The 19,367-nt window shown below is 42.4% G+C and overlaps 1 protein-coding gene across 1 annotated transcript; it reads right to left on the reverse strand.

Annotated features, from left to right (window-relative positions):
* Positions 1-11,814: 11,814 nt before the first annotated feature.
* LOC105961801 (uncharacterized) lies at positions 11,815-13,527 on the reverse strand (the record flags this gene model as incomplete). Its single annotated transcript, XM_012986066.2, has 1 exon — positions 11,815-13,527. A coding segment is annotated over exon 1 (1,641 nt), but the record flags the coding sequence as incomplete, so codon positions are not given.
* Between the last annotated feature and the right edge of the window lie 5,840 nt (positions 13,528-19,367).

Consider the following 19,367-nt stretch of genomic DNA (forward strand, 5'->3'; position numbering starts at 1 on the left):
TGTTTGACTGAATTGTGGAGTGAGAAGGAGTGGAGTAATCTGCTGTTGTCAAGAATATTTGTGCTAGCGATGTGAGAGAAAAAGAAAATGCTTTAATTATTCCACTGAGATTCTTCTATCTAATTGGGGATTTAATTATTTAATGTCATCATAATTAATTAATGTTTCTCACATATTAATTGTGTAATGCATAAATAGTTTTTGATCAGTTAAGTGAAAGAGAGAGAGAAAAGACAGACATACTCATGTGAAAAAAGGGCCTTAATATTCCTCACTTTTGTCTATTCACCAACAATTAATTAATTAATTATTTAATAAATAATTAAATAAAAATTGGTTTGATTTAGAATATATTTTCAGTCAACATCCAGAAGCTTTTGCGTTTAAGGAAATCCTAAACCCTGAATCTTATCACAATTAGGTTAATTGGGGTCCTATAGAACAGTGTAAATATATTCTCTTTTGTATGGCTGCCCAATCCCCATGTCAGAAAAAAACACAGTTTGTTTGATGTTACATCGGGTGATTATTAATCGTCCATCTGCACACAATCACACACATGTATGTGTACTTAGTGATAAGTTATTTCACCACATCAACGGTTAATAATTATATTACTCGGTGTATTACACGCGTTTCGTATTATCAAATATGGTTTATTTGATGTTACATTCGGTGAAATACCACGGGTGATTATTAACTGTTAATCTGCACATGCATAACCACGCACACACCCATTAATGTGTATGTGTACTTAAGATGAAGTTATCTCACTACATCAATGATTAAAAATCACCTGGTGTAACATCACCCATTAATGTATTTCTTTAGGTGTAAAATCCCAATGAAAGAGATAGAAGTTATTTTTCTATTGCAAAATTCCTTTTTTTTTAATATATAAAATAGTGATGAAGAGATCAAACCCCACTTAGATATATTTAGTCTCTCGCCAAATATCTTTTAACTTATATCTCCTACATCTTATATTAGCTTTACAACAACAATTATTTTGTTTTAATTTTTCCAAGATTAATATATATTGATGAAGCTAAAGTTTAGATCATCTGGGGTGGTGTAGAAAATGAACTGGGAGAGCAAAGCAGATCAGTAGCTTGACAACTTGATGATCCTGAGGTACCTGCGAAATGAACACACGTGAACTACGCCGGGGGTTGATCTGGCGGAAACCCCTCCGACGCTCAAGTCAGACGTGCTGATCATAGAAATGGTCCAGAGAATACGTATTGTAGTATTGCTCAGTTAATAGGACGTACCTTAAGGAATGAGTTCAAACCTTTATTTATAGCTTAGTTGAGATTGTCGGGCCCGAACCTTACTTGAAGGTGATTGGGCCTCGGTGATAATGGTCTTCGATATTGGGCTCGTGGCCCAGTAGGTAAATAAATTGTAGGCCCATTGGGTTGGCCCAATTAGGCATATCATTAAGCCCCCCACTCTCGAGTCGATGTGGGGGCCATGTTGTGATGGGTCTCAAATCGTGTCGAGAGTAAAAATTGTAGAAGTCGATCGTTGGCATATGGCCTAATGGTGTGCGAAAATGCGTTAGAGCGTGTGTCGGAGGGGCGTGAATGCGCGTTGGCGCGTAGCGCGACCAAGTTGTCGCTATGTAAGTTATTTGAGTCATCAGTGTTGTCCCGCGACGATGTAGTAGCGAATTATCTCATTGTGGGAGTTGTCTCGTCGCGGGGTAATATAGTTGATCGAGTTATCTCCTCATGGGAGTTGTCTCGCGATAATGTGGTAGCACGGATCAAGTAATCTCCTCGTGGGAGTTGTCTCGTCGTGGGGTAATAGAGTTGATCGAGCTATCTCCTCGTGGGAGTTGTCTCGCGATAATGTAGTAGCACGGAGCTAGTATTCTCCTCGTGGGAGTTGTTATTTATCGACATTGTCAATGTTTTGACGCATTGCTTGTATGTGTTTACATATAGCCTTGTGCGTGATGTACTTGAGGAGGGGATCAGGCTCTCAAGAGTTTTTTTTTTTTTTATGGGGATCGTGCCCCTTGTTAGACCTCATGGGTCGTAAGTATGTTTGGACCGTGGCCACGTTTTAATGAAGGACCCCTCGAAAACAAGTAGATAAATTTTGAGTAATCAAGCTGGCCAGGCTATATAGATTCTCATAATATCTCTAAGTGTTTCTAGGGTTGTAATCGTGCTAACTTGAGCTTGCGATTATGTAGTGCATTGCGAGCGAGTTGTCTCTTCGAGAGAGTTGTCTTGCAGCGAAGTTGTAGGAGCATTGGATGACGCGCGATTGAGGAGCGTGCGGATTGAGGTTGCTCTGAGCGAGTTGTCTCCTCGTGGGAGTTGTCTCGCAGCGAGTCTTTGTTATCGAGCGAGGTGGTTGTACGTGGGAGTTGCCTTGCAACGGATTTGTAGTATCGAGCGAGTTGGCTCCTCGTGGGAGTTGTCTCGCTGCGGGTTGTAGTACCGAGCGAGTTGGCTCCTCGTGGGAGTTGTCTCGCTACGGGTTCGTAGTACCGAGCGAGTTGGTTCCTCGTGGGAGTTGTCTCGCTGCGGGTCGTAGGATGGAGCGAGTGGTCTCCTCGTGGGAGTTATCTCGCTGTGGTTATGAGACCCGAGGGAGTTGGCTCCTCGTGGGAGTTATCTCACAACGGATTATAAGACGGAGCGAGTGGTCTTCTCGTGGGAGTTATCTCGCTATGGTTTCGTAGACCCGAGGGAGTTGGCTCCTCGTGGGAGTTGTCTCGCAACGAGTGTATAGGGCCGAGCGAGTTTGCTCCTCGTGGGAGTTGTCTCGCGGCGGGTTTGTCTCGCAAGCCCCCCACTTTCGAGTCGATGTGGGAGCCTAGTCGAAAAAGGTACCGGATCGTGTCGAGAGTAGATTGGTACTATGGTGTACCATTAATTGTTGGCGTGGTGTGGAGAAATAATAATTTTTATTTATCCGGGAGAGAGCGTGCGCGATTTGGTAAAGCGCGCTGGAGAGCTCGCGCAATTTGGTGGGGCGCGTTGAAATTCTCGTGCGATTAGGTGAAGCGGGTTGAAATCCGCGCGCAATTTAGTAGAGAATAGCGAGAGTTGTGCGCACTCCAAAGTAGGAGGTGATACGAGTTTTCCTCACGTATAAATTACCGCAAGTATACGGTATCGCATTTTGCAGAACAGTGGTTCCGGATATCGATCCACAGGGACCTTGTAGATTCAAATGCTGAGTAGTGTAATTATATTATCGTTATATTATCTAGCCGATCGTAAATAAGTGGATTGGTGAGAAACCCTAATTTAAAAGCATGCAAGATCGTAAACATGCAAATATAGAATGTACGTAAATAAAGTAACGACAACTCAACGCGGGGGACTTCGATTTAAAGGGGACTTCTAGGGCCAAATCCACCTAGATATAATCAACAACGATCGACAAATCCGCTATCTAAAATCACGTTCCTATTCGTTAACCCAGACGCTAATATACTCTAACCCCCGTCTCCAGTGTAGTTAGAGTCTACCCACAGGTCCGACGTCTCCGTTCAGAACCTGCTATTAAGAGAGCATTTAGGTCAAGTCCTTAAGGGCTACCCGAAGTGCATCACGTCTCCGTTTCCACACCCCGAGCTATGTTTTCCTAACTTCAAACAAGAAATCCTCTCTCGAGTTCATTCCTATTTAATATCAGTCTGAGAGCTGATCAACACAATCAGAAGCATTTAATACAGGAAAACATAAACGGAATCAAAACACGACAAAAAGATAACAGAAATGACGATCGAAATCAATATATACAAGGCTTCATTACCCTAGAAGAAAATGTTCTTAGTTCATAACAAACATAGTATCAAAAGAATGTACAAAGGAAATGAAGAACAAAACGTAAAGAAATTGCGTAAGAAAAACCCAAGTCGGAACCCCCGTTGATGATTCCCGCGAAGAACCGTCGAAAACCGTAAAAAGTCGAAGAAGAATGAAGAGTGAGGGCTTGCTTCTATTTATAGTAAATTGCAAAGCTTCCTCAAGAAGCTTTGCAATTTAAAATATCTACCCTTGAAAAACGTGCCAGATCGCGATCCAATGAAGCCAGATCGCGATCTGGCTTCTTTAAAAAAAACGTGAACCGCCTCCCAGATCGCGATCCAGGAAGTGCGGATCGCGATCTGGGTCTGAATCTTGTCTGCCACTGGAATTTGTCACCAGATCGCGATCCGACTTTCCTGGATCGCGATCTGGGTCTGGACTTTGCACACTACTGGAATTTGCCCCCAGATCGCGATCCGGCTTTCCTGGATCGCGATCTGGGTCTTAATGACCACTTTCTCGGCTTGAAAAATCGGTTTCGCTTCCAAATGGCTTCGACTTGGCAACAAAAGCTAACAAAACCTAAAAAAGGAAATAAAACAAGAAATGCAAAAATATAAACAAATAAAGCCGAAACTCGGACGAACGAAGACCAAAACTCGAAGATTTGATAAGCATAAATCGTGCAAAACGAACACTTATCACACCCTCAAACTTAGATCTTTACTCGTCCCGAGTAAATCAAAACGAGACTACAACAAAAATGAAAATAAAAACACCAAACTAAACTAGGCCACTAACGTAGGGAATCACGATTGCATTTAGCGTATGCAACAAGCCTTTGAACCCCTGGGTACCCCCAAAGGACGAGTTGTGTCTCGTGAGGGTTTTCAGACAACACACCCACAAAGTTGCCGGATTGGTCAAAGCATTGCAATTAATTCGAAAGATAAAACGAGCTAGATAACCTAAAATCTCAGAATGGCCCACGGCTTTAAGGTATTCGACTTTCCTACCGACGCAATTAGTTGTTTCTACACCAAAATGAAAGATAGACTCAAGAATCCGTAATTAAACAATAAACACAATCATCGAGGGTTTTGAGTAGAAATGTGGGTGAAAAGTAAGTTTTGATTCTGAAATTCAAAAACTCGAGTTGGGCATAAGTAGGTCTTTTTATTCAATAAGATACGACAACAACAATATATTGTGATTTTCTCACAACTTTCTTCTTCTTCTTTTTTTTTTTTTTTTTTTTTTTTTTTTTTTTTTTTTTTTACATATCGAATAAAAATGTAAAGACCATTGATAGAACTTCTAGCCAACAACTCGAAATCGTGAACACATAATTCAATTCTAACCTGCCCCCCAAACCTCAGGCTATTATACCCCTCAGAAAAATGCGCTCAAACTTAATCGGAAAGGATTCGAAAGGCTATCCACACAAGTTGCAAAAACGCAGTCGGAAGGTTCATCTATAATTAGCCGGTGATCCATAATTTCAATTTTAAAATCAACTAGCCCATCTACTAATTCATTAATTGCTTTGCTTCAAAAGAACCCGGAAATGCAAATTACACTCGATCCTACATGAAATGCATGTGACAACCAAAACACAAAAACAGAAATCAAAATACATAAACGAAACTAAATTATATGATATGCATGCAAAAGACCAACTCAAAAAAAGATAAATAAAATAAAAATAAAAACAAAGTCTAGCAAAGATACATCGTAAACGAAATATCAATCCAACGACTCATCCCAATACAAACGAACTAAAAACAAACAGGTTCAACACACACCACCCTCAAACTTAAATTCTAGCATAGTCCCTATGCTCAAAAGCAGAATAAGAAATAAAAGGGATAGAAAACACAACGTCCCCTAGTTGTCGTGATCGTCCTCGTGGGCTCCTCCCTCCTCTTCCGGTCGTCCCCGCTCGTACTCCTCCCAGGCCTGTGCCACCAGTGTAGTGGCTGCCGCTTGTGCTTGCTCGTCGGCGGCGGAGGTTGATGCTCCATCATATCGAGGCCGTGGTGGGAACGGCCGTGGCTCGATAATGTCATCGGTCCTGCACTGAAGCGCTGCAGCCATGGCCTTCATCATTTTCTTGAACCATCCCACATTTTCCTCCATAACATCCATCCATTGGCCGACATACTCCGGGAGCTGTGGTTCTGCTTCTTGTCTGCCTCTTCTGGCCCTTTGTTCTGGTCGAGCCGCATGAACACCTGAGGGACCCGCATCTGGTAAGTCTGAGTCGCCCTCGCCTAGGGGTCCACTCGCTGGCTGGAGCTTGTGGTAAGGGAAGATAGGCTGTGGTGACCTGGTGAGCCGGTCATCCGAGTATGTGAGGACCCCCGCACGATCACACAGTGTAGTGATGAGGGAAGGGAACATCAGACCTAGAGAGGTATCACCTAAGCATCGTCGGATCTCAGCGTGTATGATCGCGCCCACATTCACAGGTGTCCTCTTCATAATGGCGTACATCAGTGTAAGACGTGGGGCATAGGTCTTGGCCGTCGACTTTGTGGGCATGAGCCTGCTACTGACGAAGTACATCCACACCTTCGCTTCCCTTGAAAGTTCCCCCCGACGGAACCAGTGCTCTCCTTTTTGCCACTTCGAACCCCTAGGGCAAAGAGTCTGAATCAGCTCCTCATAGGTCGTTGCCATCTTCAGTTGTTGAAACGGCTCGGTCGAGACTTCGGGTAGGTGGAAAAACTTGTTGATTGTAGCAGCGTCATAGCGCACCTCTTTGTCTCGAAGAACGACCACCGACCCCGGGTGAAAACCGGCATTGGCATAGAAGAGCCTCACTAGATTCTCGTTGTAGTCCTCCGGTCGTTTGGCCAAGTACTTCCATTGTCGACGATCAAAGTTTTCTATGATCGATTCTTTTTCCATGCCATCGATATCTAATTCCCTTTCTGGAACAAACGGTCGGCAATGGCGACGTATGAATTCCCTTTTGGCCTCGACGTTCACGTACAAAAACTCATCTCCCGGTTCGAGGACTACGCGGTCAAGGATGGTGTGTTGATTCGCACGGGATCCCATCTCAAGTTGCACGTTTCCCGTGCGTGGGGTTTGTTGCTCTTCCGGCACCTGAGATGGTGGTGGTGCGCTCGAAGTGCCCTCTTGGCTTCCCGTGCCTCGAGAAGGTGCCTTTTTCTTCGGTGCGGCTTTTCCCTTTGCCGGAGCCTTCTCCTTGGGTTGGGCTTTTTTTGTGGTTTCGCCCGTCTTTAAGAGTTTCTTGGCCGGCGACGTCATTTCGTTCGACTTTGTGCGAGATGGAGGGTCGAAAGCCTTTGGAAGTTGGTTCGGGAATTTTGTCGAACACTTGGCGTGCCCAACTTGGTAATCCTTTTGATTTCCACCGGTTGTTTGGTACCTATTCCTCCTACATCAATCACAACACCCAAGTGAGAATCCACCACCACAATCAACAATAGGTAGCTAAACAATCAACCCAAGTCATTCAAATCTTTATTTTATCATTTATTTCGAAATTAAGAACAATAGGGCAATTCCTATATCTAAACATTGGTTCACCCGCGAATTCCTGTTTTGAATCCCAACACCAAGTACAAATTCACGTACAAGCATACACAATTAACAAACACGGGGAGAAATCATGAAATTTTGGGGAAATTCGAAAGAATTGAAGAAAATAAAAGAAATGAGGATTAGATTGAAAATTTACCTTTTCTTGAAGATTCACCCACAAATTCTTGGAATAAATGTGCAAATCGTGAATTTGTGATGATCAAGTGTGTGATTGATGTGCTTTTTATGAAAGAAATTGAAGATTTTGAAGTTGGGGAGAGGTTAGGGTTTGGGATTTAGAAAAGGGGGAATGAGGAAATGAAAGGGGATTTGTGAATTTGAACTGTTTTTCGTCCCCAGATCGCGATCCACAATACCCGGATCGCGATCTGGGTCTCACCTTGCAGCTTCTGGAAAAAGGCCCCAGATCGCGATCCGGCGTTCCTGGATCGCGATCTAGTCCTTAAAATTTCAGCTTCTGGAAAAACGTCCCAGATCGCGATCCGACATACCTGGATCGCGATCCGGGCCCAAAACTGGCTGCTACTGGAAAAACACCCCAGATCGCGATCCGACTTACCTGGATCGCGATCCGGGACACCTAAAACCTGGCAAAACGAAAATTTAAATGGGTGAGATAGAGGTGTTGAACCCTAAATTATAAAGATGCACGAAAAAGGCTAAAAAATTAAAAACGAAAACAAGAAAAAAAAGGAAAATGACAGAATATGAGCAACAATGGGTTGCCTCCCATTTAGCGCCTGTTTTACAGTCGACGGCTCGACTTCTTTTGGATTCATTGGGAGAAAATTAGTGCGACACGCTCCACTTCCTCGGGAGCACCAATCGGGTAGTAATGCTTAACTCGTTGCCCATTCACTTTGAACGACGGACCGTCTCGTCCTCGTATTTCGATAACTCCTTGTGGGGTTGCGCTTAGGACTACGAATGGTCCCGACCAACGGGACTTGAGCTTTCCCGGAAATAGTCGTAGCCGAGAATTGAATAGCAGGACTTGGTCACCTGCCCGGAACTCTCGCTTCGTAATTCTTTTGTCATGCCACTTTTTCGTCTTTTCTTTGTAAATCTTGGCATTTTCGTAAGCATCATTTCTGAACTCCTCCATTTCGTTGAGTTGAAGCAATCGACGATCGCCGGTAGCTGTTTGATCGAAATTGAGCTTTTTGACTGCCCAATATGCTCGGTGCTCCAATTCCACTGGCAGGTGGCACGCTTTCCCGTACACGAGTTTGTACGGAGACATACCAATCGGTGTTTTGAATGCGGTTCGATAGGCCCAAAGTGCATCATCGAGCTTCAATGCCCAATCTTTTCGGTTCGTGCTCACGGTCTTCTCCAGAATCTGTTTGATTTCTCGATTTGACAACTCAGCAAGGCCATTTGTCTGTGGATGATAGGCAAGCGCAATTTTGTGTCGGATTCCCAACTTGTTCGTGAGATTAGTGAGCAGTTTGTTGCAGAAGTGAGATCCTTCATCGCTAATGATCGCCCTGGGTGTCCCAAACCTTGAGAATATGTTCTTGTGGAAGAATTTGAGGACCGTACGAGCATCGTTGGCCGTGGTGGCAATCGCTTCGACCCATTTGGACACGTAGTCCACGGCAAGCAGAATGTATAACTTTCCGTTCGAAGAAGGGAATGGTCCCATGAAGTCAATGCCCCAAACATCGAAAAGCTCCACCTCTTGCATGTTGTTCAAAGGCATTTGGCTTTTGTTGGATAGGTTCCCTGTTCGTTGGCACCGATCACACCGTTTCACGAACTCGTAACTGTCACGGAAAAGGGTTGGCCAAAAGAAGCCTGACTGCAGAACCTTGGCGGCAGTGCGAGATTCCCCGTGATGCCCGCCACAGGGTGAAGAGTGGCAATGTGTGAGAATCTCACGTACTTCTGTTTCCGGAACACATCTTCGGATGACTCGATCGGGGCCGGTTCTGAAAAGCAATGGCTCGTCCCAAAGATAGAAACGACTGTCGTGAAGGAATTTTTTCTTTTGGTGATACGATAGATCGTCAGGAATGATTCCACTGGCCAGGAAGTTGGCCACATCAGCATACCACGGAGTGTGAGTACTAATGGCGAGCAGTTGCTCGTCTGGGAAGGATTCCTGAATATTTCCTTCGGCTGGAACTTCTTCTAGTATGAGTCTGGAAAGATGATCTGCTACCACATTCTCGCTCCCTTTTTTGTCTCTGATTTCCAAGTCGAACTCCTGGAGTAGTAGTACCCATCTGATGAGTCTGGGCTTGGCGTCCTTCTTCGCGAACAAGTATCGAATAGCTGCGTGGTCTGTGTAAATGATCACCTGAGACCCCAAAATATACGGTCTGAACTTGTCAACAGCATAAACGACTGCAAGCATTTCCTTTTCGGTCGTTGAATAGTTCTTCTGTGCCTGGTCAAGTGTACGACTCGAATAGTAGATGGCTTTGAAGATTTTGTCCCTCCTTTGTCCCAATACAGCACCTACAGCATAGTCGCTCGCATCGCACATGATCTCGAATGGTTCCTCCCAATTGGGAGTAATCATAATCGGTGATTGGGTTAGCTTCTCCTTGAGAAACGTGAAAGCCTGCAAACAAGCAGAATCAAAATCAAAGACAACTTCCTTCTCAAGCAAATGACATAATGGTTTTACTATTTTCGAAAAATCTTTAATGAATCTACGGTAAAACCCAGCATGCCCTAAAAAACTTCTAACTCCCTTCACATCCTTTGGTGGAGGCAATTTTTCAATCGTTTCGATTTTTGCCCTATCCACCTCAAGACCCTTTTTCGAGACCTTGTGGCCTAGAACAATACCTTCACGAACCATAAAATGACATTTTTCCCAATTTAAAACAAGGTTCGTTTCTGTACATCTTTTCAAAACAAGTTCTAGATTGTGCACACAATGATCGAAAGACGATCCAAACACAGAAAAATCATCCATAAACACCTCAAGAAACTCTTCTACCATATCGTGAAATATAGACATCATACAACGTTGAAAGGTAGCAGGCGCATTACACAAACCGAAAGGCATCCTACGAAATGCAAAAGTACCGTAGGGGCAAGTAAAAGTAGTTTTCTCTTGGTCTTCCGGGGCGATTGAAATTTGATTGTACCCCGAATAACCATCAAGAAAACAGTAATACTCGAAACCTCCTAGCCTGTCTAGCATTTGATCGATAAAGGGAAGGGGGAAATGGTCTTTTCTAGTGGCTGCATTCAATAATCGGTAATCGAAGCATACACGCCACCCAGTGACTGTTCTAGACGGAATAAGTTCATTTTTGTCATTCACAATAACCGTCATCCCACCCCTTTTTGGCACAACCTGCACCGGACTGACCCACGGACTGTCAGAAATTGCATAAATCATACCAGCGCCTAACAATTTCAAGACTTCTTTTTTGACTACCTCTTTCATTGACGGGTTTAACCGCCTCTGAGGTTGGACTCTTGGTTTATAGACGTCTTCCATTAGAATTTTGTGTTGAACAATAGACGGGCTAATTCCCTTAATATCCTCAATAGACCAACCTATAGCTGACCTATATTCTCTAAGGACCTCCAGCAGTGTGTTTGTTTCGGACTCGCTCAAACTAGAAGAAATAATCACCGGATAAGTCTTGTCTGCTCCAAGAAAAGCATAACAAAGATAATCCGGTAATTGCTTCAATTCCAGTACGGGAGCCGTTTTCACACTAACTGGTATCTCGGGGACGATCCCTACCTCGTCTATGCCTAAAATCTCGGCACACTCAAGAAACAACACACAATCAAGCACATCATTTTCAATAGGGGTTTCAGGGGAGGCAGAATGCAAATCAATAGAGTTAACAATGCAGTGCTCAACAGAGTCACATAATTCATACAAATCAAAAAAGGAGGAAACACAGTCCTCGATCACGTCTATTCTACTGCAATGCTCAACATGCTCAGAGTGTTTAAATGCATCTGTCAAATTAAAAACAACTTCTTCCCCATTTACCCTAAGCATTAAAGATCCTAATTCCATATCAATCATCGCCTTACCAGTGGCTAAGAATGGACGACCTAAAATGATTGGTGCTTCATCATCTTCAGGCATTTCAAGTACCACAAAATCAACAGGCAAAATGAATTTATCTACTTTAACTAGCACATCTTCTACAATCCCATCGGGATATTTCAATGAACGATCAGCTAGCTGTAAAGTCATGCGAGTGCGGTTCAAATTTCCTAAGCCCAGTTTTAGAAACACAGACATAGGCATCAAATTAATACTTGCCCCCAAATCACATAAAGCTTTATCGAAAGTAGAATTGCCAATAATACAAGGAATAGTGTAACTCCCTGGATCTTTCATTTTTGGTGGCAGATTCGACTGAAGAATGGCACTGCAAGTTGCCGTGAGTGTCACTGGTGTGTCTTCTTCGATTCGAATTTTCTTGGATAGGACTTCCCTCATGAACTTGGTGTAATTTGGCATTACCTCCAAGGCTTCTGCAAAAGGGATGTTGATTCGAATCTGCTTGATCTTTTCAATGAACTTCTTCAATTGATCCTTGAACTTCTTCTTCTTCTGTCTTTCTGGAAAAGGAATAGGAGTTACCATAAGAGGGGGATTATCAGGAAAAGAAATGTTATTGGGCTTACTAGCCTCTTTTGTATTACTCCCTGAAACGGTGATTTCCGGCTCGACCGGGGTCGGTTGTACAGCTGGCCTTGGTGATTCGTCTGTCGGATAAGGAGGATCGGTCATTTGCAGACCACTTCGGGTGGTTATGGCTTGACAGCTTTCTTTTGGATTGACTTCGGTATTGCTCGGGAATCCACCCTTTGCCATTGTGGACATGGATTGGGCGATTTGCCCTATTTGCTTTTCCATGTTCTTCATTGTTGATTTCAGCCCCTCCATTTCCTGTTCTTGTCGGTGAAGACGCTCGTCATACGTTGGCCCTCGTTGCTCTCTTTGATGGTTGAAATCGGGAGGTGGTTGTAGAGCATTCTTCGGATTGGCATAGGAGAAGTTCTCGTGATTCCGAATTCCCGGGTGGTAATGAGTAGGGTTTTGGTTCTGATTGTTGGTTCCTCGGAAATTGTTGAATCGGTGGTTCATAAAGTGTGCCTGCTCCCAATCGTCGTTTGTGGCTTGTGAGGTACTTGCTGCTGCTACTCGTTCGGTCTGTGGCCCTCGAACTGAAATTTGGGCGACCTGATTTGATAGGATCGCTAATTGTGCTGAAACTGCGGCTAAAGGTTCGAGTTGATGGACTCCGGCCACCTTTTGTACACCACTCCGTTCGGACGGCCAATGGTACGCATTCTCACACATTCGCTCGACAATGTCTCGAGCGTCTGTGGGAGTCTTGTTTTGTAATGATCCACCTGAAGCAGCATCGACTAGAGATCGGGCTGGTTGATCGAGCCCATTGTAGAATAACTCCATTTGATCCCACGGGTTGAATCCGTGTTGAGGGCATTGTCGTAATAAGTCCTTGAATCTCTCCCAAGACTCGTGCATCGGCTCTTGGCTCATCTGTCTGAAGTTGCCTACATCTCTTCGTAGTTGTGCGGTCTTCGAGGGTGGAAAGAATCGTGCCAGAAAGGCTTGTGATAATTCTTCCCAACAGGTGAGTGATCCTGGATTAAGACTCAGAAGCCAACTCTTCGCTTTGTCTCTGACAGAAAATGAGAATAGCTTCAACCGAATGGCATCATCAGAAACGCCGTTAACTTTGATCGTGTCACAAATTTCCAAAAAATTGGCAAGATGGAGATTCGGATCCGCAGTGGCTGCTCCGGAGAATTGGTTCGCCATGACCATGTTGATTAGCCCCGTTTTCAGCTCGAAGTTGTTTGCGGCTATCGTCGGTTTCCTGATTCCCGAATAGTTCTCATTCATAGCTGGAGTTCGGTATTCTCGCATTGTTCGCTCGGGTGGCAGGTTCGGTCTTGGCTGCTCGTGATCTCGTCCTGGCTCTTGATCGTACTCAAAGGCCAGGTGCTCTGGATTTCCTTGATCTTCGGCCATTGGTTCACTTTGTTGGTTGCGCGTGGCCCTTAGTCTACGTAATGTCCTTTCAATCTCGGGATCGTAAGGTATGATTTCCAAATTTCGACGCCTGGGCATAAACAAAGTGAGTGGTTAAGATCAAGGTAAAAATCGAAAATAAAACAAGTGAATGGCTAAAGTAATACTCAGATAATTGGTAACACTATCAGCAAAGATAAAATCAAATTGGTCCCCGGCAACGGCGCCAAAAACTTGATACGAGTTTTCCTCACGTATAAATTACCGCAAGTATACGGTATCGCATTTTGCAGAACAGTGGTTCCGGATATCGATCCACAGGGACCTTGTAGATTCAAATGCTGAGTAGTGTAATTATATTATCGTTATATTATCTAGCCGATCGTAAATAAGTGGATTGGTGAGAAACCCTAATTTAAAAGCATGCAAGATCGTAAACATGCAAATATAGAATTTACGTAAATAAAGTAACGACAACTCAACGCGGGGGACTTCGATTTAAAGGGGACTTCTAGGGCCAAATCCACCTAGATATAATCAACAACGATCGACAAATCCGCTATCTAAAATCACGTTCCTATTCGTTAACCCAGACGCTAATATACTCTAACCCCCGTCTCCAGTGTAGTTAGAGTCTACCCACAGGTCCGACGTCTCCGTTCAGAACCTGCTATTAAGAGAGCATTTAGGTCAAGTCCTTAAGGGCTACCCGAAGTGCATCACGTCTCCGTTTCCACACCCCGAGCTATGTTTTCCTAACTTCAAACAAGAAATCCTCTCTCGAGTTCATTCCTATTTAATATCAGTCTGAGAGCTGATCAACACAATCAGAAGCATTTAATACAGGAAAACATAAACGGAATCAAAACACGACAAAAAGATAACAGAAATGACGATCGAAATCAATATATACAAGGCTTCATTACCCTAGAAGAAAATGTTCTTAGTTCATAACAAACATAGTATCAAAAGAATGTACAAAGGAAATGAAGAACAAAACGTAAAGAAATTGCGTAAGAAAAACCCAAGTCGGAACCCCCGTTGATGATTCCCGCGAAGAACCGTCGAAAACCGTAAAAAGTCGAAGAAGAATGAAGAGTGAGGGCTTGCTTCTATTTATAGTAAATTGCAAAGCTTCCTCAAGAAGCTTTGCAATTTAAAATATCTACCCTTGAAAAACGTGCCAGATCGCGATCCAATGAAGCCAGATCGCGATCTGGCTTCTTTAAAAAAAACGTGAACCGCCTCCCAGATCGCGATCCAGGAAGTGCGGATCGCGATCTGGGTCTGAATCTTGTCTGCCACTGGAATTTGTCACCAGATCGCGATCCGACTTTCCTGGATCGCGATCTGGGTCTGGACTTTGCACACTACTGGAATTTGCCCCCAGATCGCGATCCGGCTTTCCTGGATCGCGATCTGGGTCTTAATGACCACTTTCTCGGCTTGAAAAATCGGTTTCGCTTCCAAATGGCTTCGACTTGGCAACAAAAGCTAACAAAACCTAAAAAAGGAAATAAAACAAGAAATGCAAAAATATAAACAAATAAAGCCGAAACTCGGACGAACGAAGACCAAAACTCGAAGATTTGATAAGCATAAATCGTGCAAAACGAACACTTATCAGGAGGCGACGCGCTTGGAAGAACGTGCACGCGTATGGGGTCGCGCGCTTTCTAGATGCATTTAATGCGAAAAGAGAGAGAGTGTAGAGCTGCCATAGGGAGGCGCGCGCTCTATGCATTATTAATGCATAGAGAGAGAAAATGTGGCGTCATTAATGCAGGAGAGAGAAAGTGGGTGTGCAATTAATGCAGGAAAGAGAAAGGGTGTAAGCACGTGTTCTCTCCCCTCTTCTCTTCCTTTTCTTGATTTATTTATTATATATATTTTTTTCTTATTTTCCTAGGCAGCCGCGCGTGGGTGTCACGCGCGCGTGCTGCTCACGCACTCTTCGTCCTCTTTTTTTTTTTTTTTTTTTTCTTTAAATCTTCCTGACGCGCGCGCGCCCCGAGGAGAAGACTGCGCGCGGCTTGGATGATGGCGCGCGCGCGGCTTGGGTGATGGCGCGGCTTGGCTTGGCTTACTTTTTCTTTTTCTTCTTCTTTTACTCTCTTTTTTCTTCTTCTCTTGTATTTTTTCATCTTCTTTTTTCTTCTTCTTTCTTCTTCTCTTTTTTTCATCATTCTTCTTTTTTCTTCTATTTTTTCATCTTCTTTTTTCTTCTCTTTTTTCATCTTCTTCTTTTTTCTTCTATTTTTTCATCTTTTTTTTCTTCTCTTTTTTCATCTTCTTCTTTCTTCTTCTATTTTTTTTTTTTTTTTTTTTTTTGGTGGTTGATGTTCACCCCTTAGGATGTTCTATTTTTTGAGTAGAAAGATTATACTCGTCTCTTGCGATGTGATGTGAACCCACTTGGGGTTGAAAGGTAAGGGTGATGCCCAACCTTGGGATGGGTTAACCACCCACTGTAGGATGAGGCGCTCGAGACCTATGGTCTGAGGTGAATGCACACGGTTGTGTCGTTGCTTCAGTGACAACACGAGTTGAAGCTTTCGCGGTCGTATGCTGAAGGTCCTTGTTGGTTATCTGAACCGTTAGAGGAGCAAGTAGAAGTTGATATTGTTGAAGTTTCGGCGATCATACGCTGAAGGTCCTCTTCGGTTATCTAAACCGTTCGAGGGGGGGCGGAAGTAGGCCCCCAGAGAGTCGATGACCCATGGCGAGCAAAATATTTTGGGGGCACTATAAACCCCGAGGGAGTCGATAACCCTTGGCGAACGAAATATTTTGGGGGCAGATGTAAGCCCCCAGGGAGTCGATAACCCTTGGCGAGTGAAATGTTTTGGGGGCAGATGTAAGCCCCCAAGGAGTCGATGGCGGTGGTGCCATAGGTGGCTCCACATGTGGAGCAGGTGCTAGTATCGCGTTGAAGCACATCCTCGGTTATTTGAACCATTCGAGGAGCAGAGAATGGTGGATCGGCGAGTGGTGGGTCCCGAGGGGGGATCACCTGAACCTCGCGAGGCGGATCCATGGGACGTGGAGGAGGTGGCAAGTTAGAGCCTCCACGAGGTGGGAGGTCGTTAGCTGTGTCATTTTCTCTCCGAGCAGACGCCTCAGGAGGGTCTTGTTGGCTACGTGATCTGGTTTGCATCGTTCCCACAGACGGCGCCAAAATGATGAAGCTAAAGTTTAGATCATCTGGGGTGGTGTAGAAAATGAACTGGGAGAGCAAAGCAGATCAGTAGCTTGACAACTTGATGATCCTGAGGTACCTGCGAAATGAACACACGTGAACTACGCCGGGGGTTGATCTGGCGGAAACCCCTCCGACGCTCAAGTCAGACGTGCTGATCATAGAAATGGTCCAGAGAATACGTATTGTAGTATTGCTCAGTTAATATGACGTACCTTAAGGAATGAGTTCAAACCTTTATTTATAGCTTAGTTGAGATTGTCGGGCCCGAACCTTACTTGAAGGTGATTGGGCCTCGGTGATAATGGTCTTCGATATTGGGCTCGTGGCCCAGTAGGTAAATAAATTGTAGGCCCATTGGGTTGGCCCAATTAGGCATATCATATATATATATATATATATATATATATGGTTTTGCATCAACTTTTAGGGGATTAAAATTTGTATCAATCATTTAATATTTAAGCGATATAGATTTCTTGATTTAGATATTCAAAATTTGTCTCCATTAAATATTGAGATTGGTGATATTTTCACTCGTGATTTGCCCCTTTAATTTTGTAAGCATTCATAGTCTAGGGATATTATTGTAAGTGAAATATTAAACTCGGCTTCAGTTTCAGGTTTCGGTTTTAGGGTTTTCAGATTTCGGTTTCGAGTTTTCGAGTTTTCGGGTTTCTGTTTCGAGTTTAGGGGTTTAGCGGTTTTCGAGTTTTCGGTTTCTGTTTCGAAATATAATAGAAAAAATGGAAAGAAAAGACAGAAAACCACCACTCTCTTCTACGTGTAGTAGTGAAAGGCCATTGAAAAAAGAATACATTTTCATAAGCCTCTTTTGATTACTATAATGCAAGTAGACTGTCACTTTCCTCCACTCCCACTTTTAAGCGTCTACTTAATTATGCATTAAACTTTATTAGTGCCAACTAATTAATACACGTGATTTAGCTTTAGGATATCATATATATATATATATATATATATATATATATATATATATATATATACACACACACGTTAACTCAAGCTTATTTTTAGTTGTTTATAAACTTAATTTGGAGCATAATTGTGAATAATATTAAATAACTAACGCAAATGGCTTGTGAGCTTTTCATGTTTCATTCTTTTTAGTATATATAAATATTATATATTAATAACTAGTATAAATAAAAAGAACAATAATAACAATTAATTATAATTATGTACCTTAATCATCGTTTTTTATGTGTTTATTGCAATAAATCCTTTTTCCACCCCTACTAATTCATAGTTGTTTAAAAGTTTTTTAGGCAACGATAGAATCTGCAACCAACTACATGATATATATGTACACAACATACACCTTTATATAATAGCTTGTAAATTATACGAGAGACAAGTTTCAGCGAGCGATTGTTGGCAATAAAATATTCGAACCTAGATCAGTTGACACAGACTCATTTGCTACAACCATATGCACTGAGTCATCCCTTAGCCTGTTGAACGATAGTTGTTAAATATTGATTCTCGAGGGCCAACCGATCATCAAAATCGAGCATTATTCTACCCGTACTATAGGAACAAATTTCTTAATTTTTCATTTAAAAAATAACAAATTAAAATTGAATGGACAATACATAGTTACGTGGAATAAAAAATATAGTATGAGCAAGTTGCCACTAATTAATAAATTATTAAATGGGAAAAGAAGAACCGATGGGTGCTGTCCACGCTTCATTTTATATGTTAATAAACTTGGACCAACTATTTAATTAATGGATGAATTAATTATGGAACCTCTCAACCCCCAATCCATAAAAAAACTCATAATATTCTAGTACTATACAACAGAACTTCGATAAAATAATACTCGATAAATTAATAACCTCGCTTAAATAATATTTTTTTCTGGTCCCGACTCGGTAAAACCTACTAAAATTTTAATTCGATAATTTAATATTTTGCTATAAATTAATAGAATTTTGCTAGTGCGCGCGCTGACTGTATTAATTTGTAGAGGTTTAACTGTATTTATATACTCACAGTGGCTGAGCTAGTGTAAGGGTAACGTAAGGGGTTGTGGCCCCGTCATTTTAAAAATACGTAGCACTTTATATATAAACTTGTAACTTTTTATGTAGGATAGCATTAAATTCCGGCCCCCAATTTAGAATTTTTTTGGGGTGTATATTTGGCCCCCTCGAAGATAAAATCATGACTCCGACTTTGCATATTCATCTTCGTATAATGAGGTTGCATCAAAAAAATCTGCAAGCGTTCTCAATTAGCGTTCAGTTCGATATTTTTCCTGGAGATTTTCATAACTTAACTATCCCTAAAAAAAAATCGATCAAACTTACTTGCGATTAATGTAGCGATCTCGAATAAATAATCTAAATGGTATCTATCTTGGAGGAGCTCCATCTCACCATTATATTTTTTATGAACTCATGCATACAATAGTCAATTTCATTTTTTTTTTAAAATTGATTTAATTTAGCATTTTCTAGGTATACTTGTTGTCATTCAAAAAAGATGTCATTAATTAGTTGAGATACAAGAGGTTTTGCAAAAACTTACACCAAGTAATTTTACACCACTGATCTACACGTAATAACACACACCCATGTGTATGTGTGTTTACTGATCAGTAGCTATCTATGTAGATTTTCGATTTAAAACTATATAATATATTTCATCGGATGTAGAATCTAATATATCGAGAATGAATCGGATGTAAATAAGGGTTGGTCAAAAAAAATAAGGGTTGGTCAATTTATTTCCGATTGGATAGAAACATGTGTGGAATCTGGATCCGAGGAATGTGGAAGTA

This window comes from Erythranthe guttata, chromosome 5 (genome assembly GCF_056151865.1).
Source record: "Erythranthe guttata isolate IM_541 chromosome 5, IM_541, whole genome shotgun sequence".
In the NCBI taxonomy this organism is placed as follows: Eukaryota; Viridiplantae; Streptophyta; class Magnoliopsida; order Lamiales; family Phrymaceae; genus Erythranthe; species Erythranthe guttata.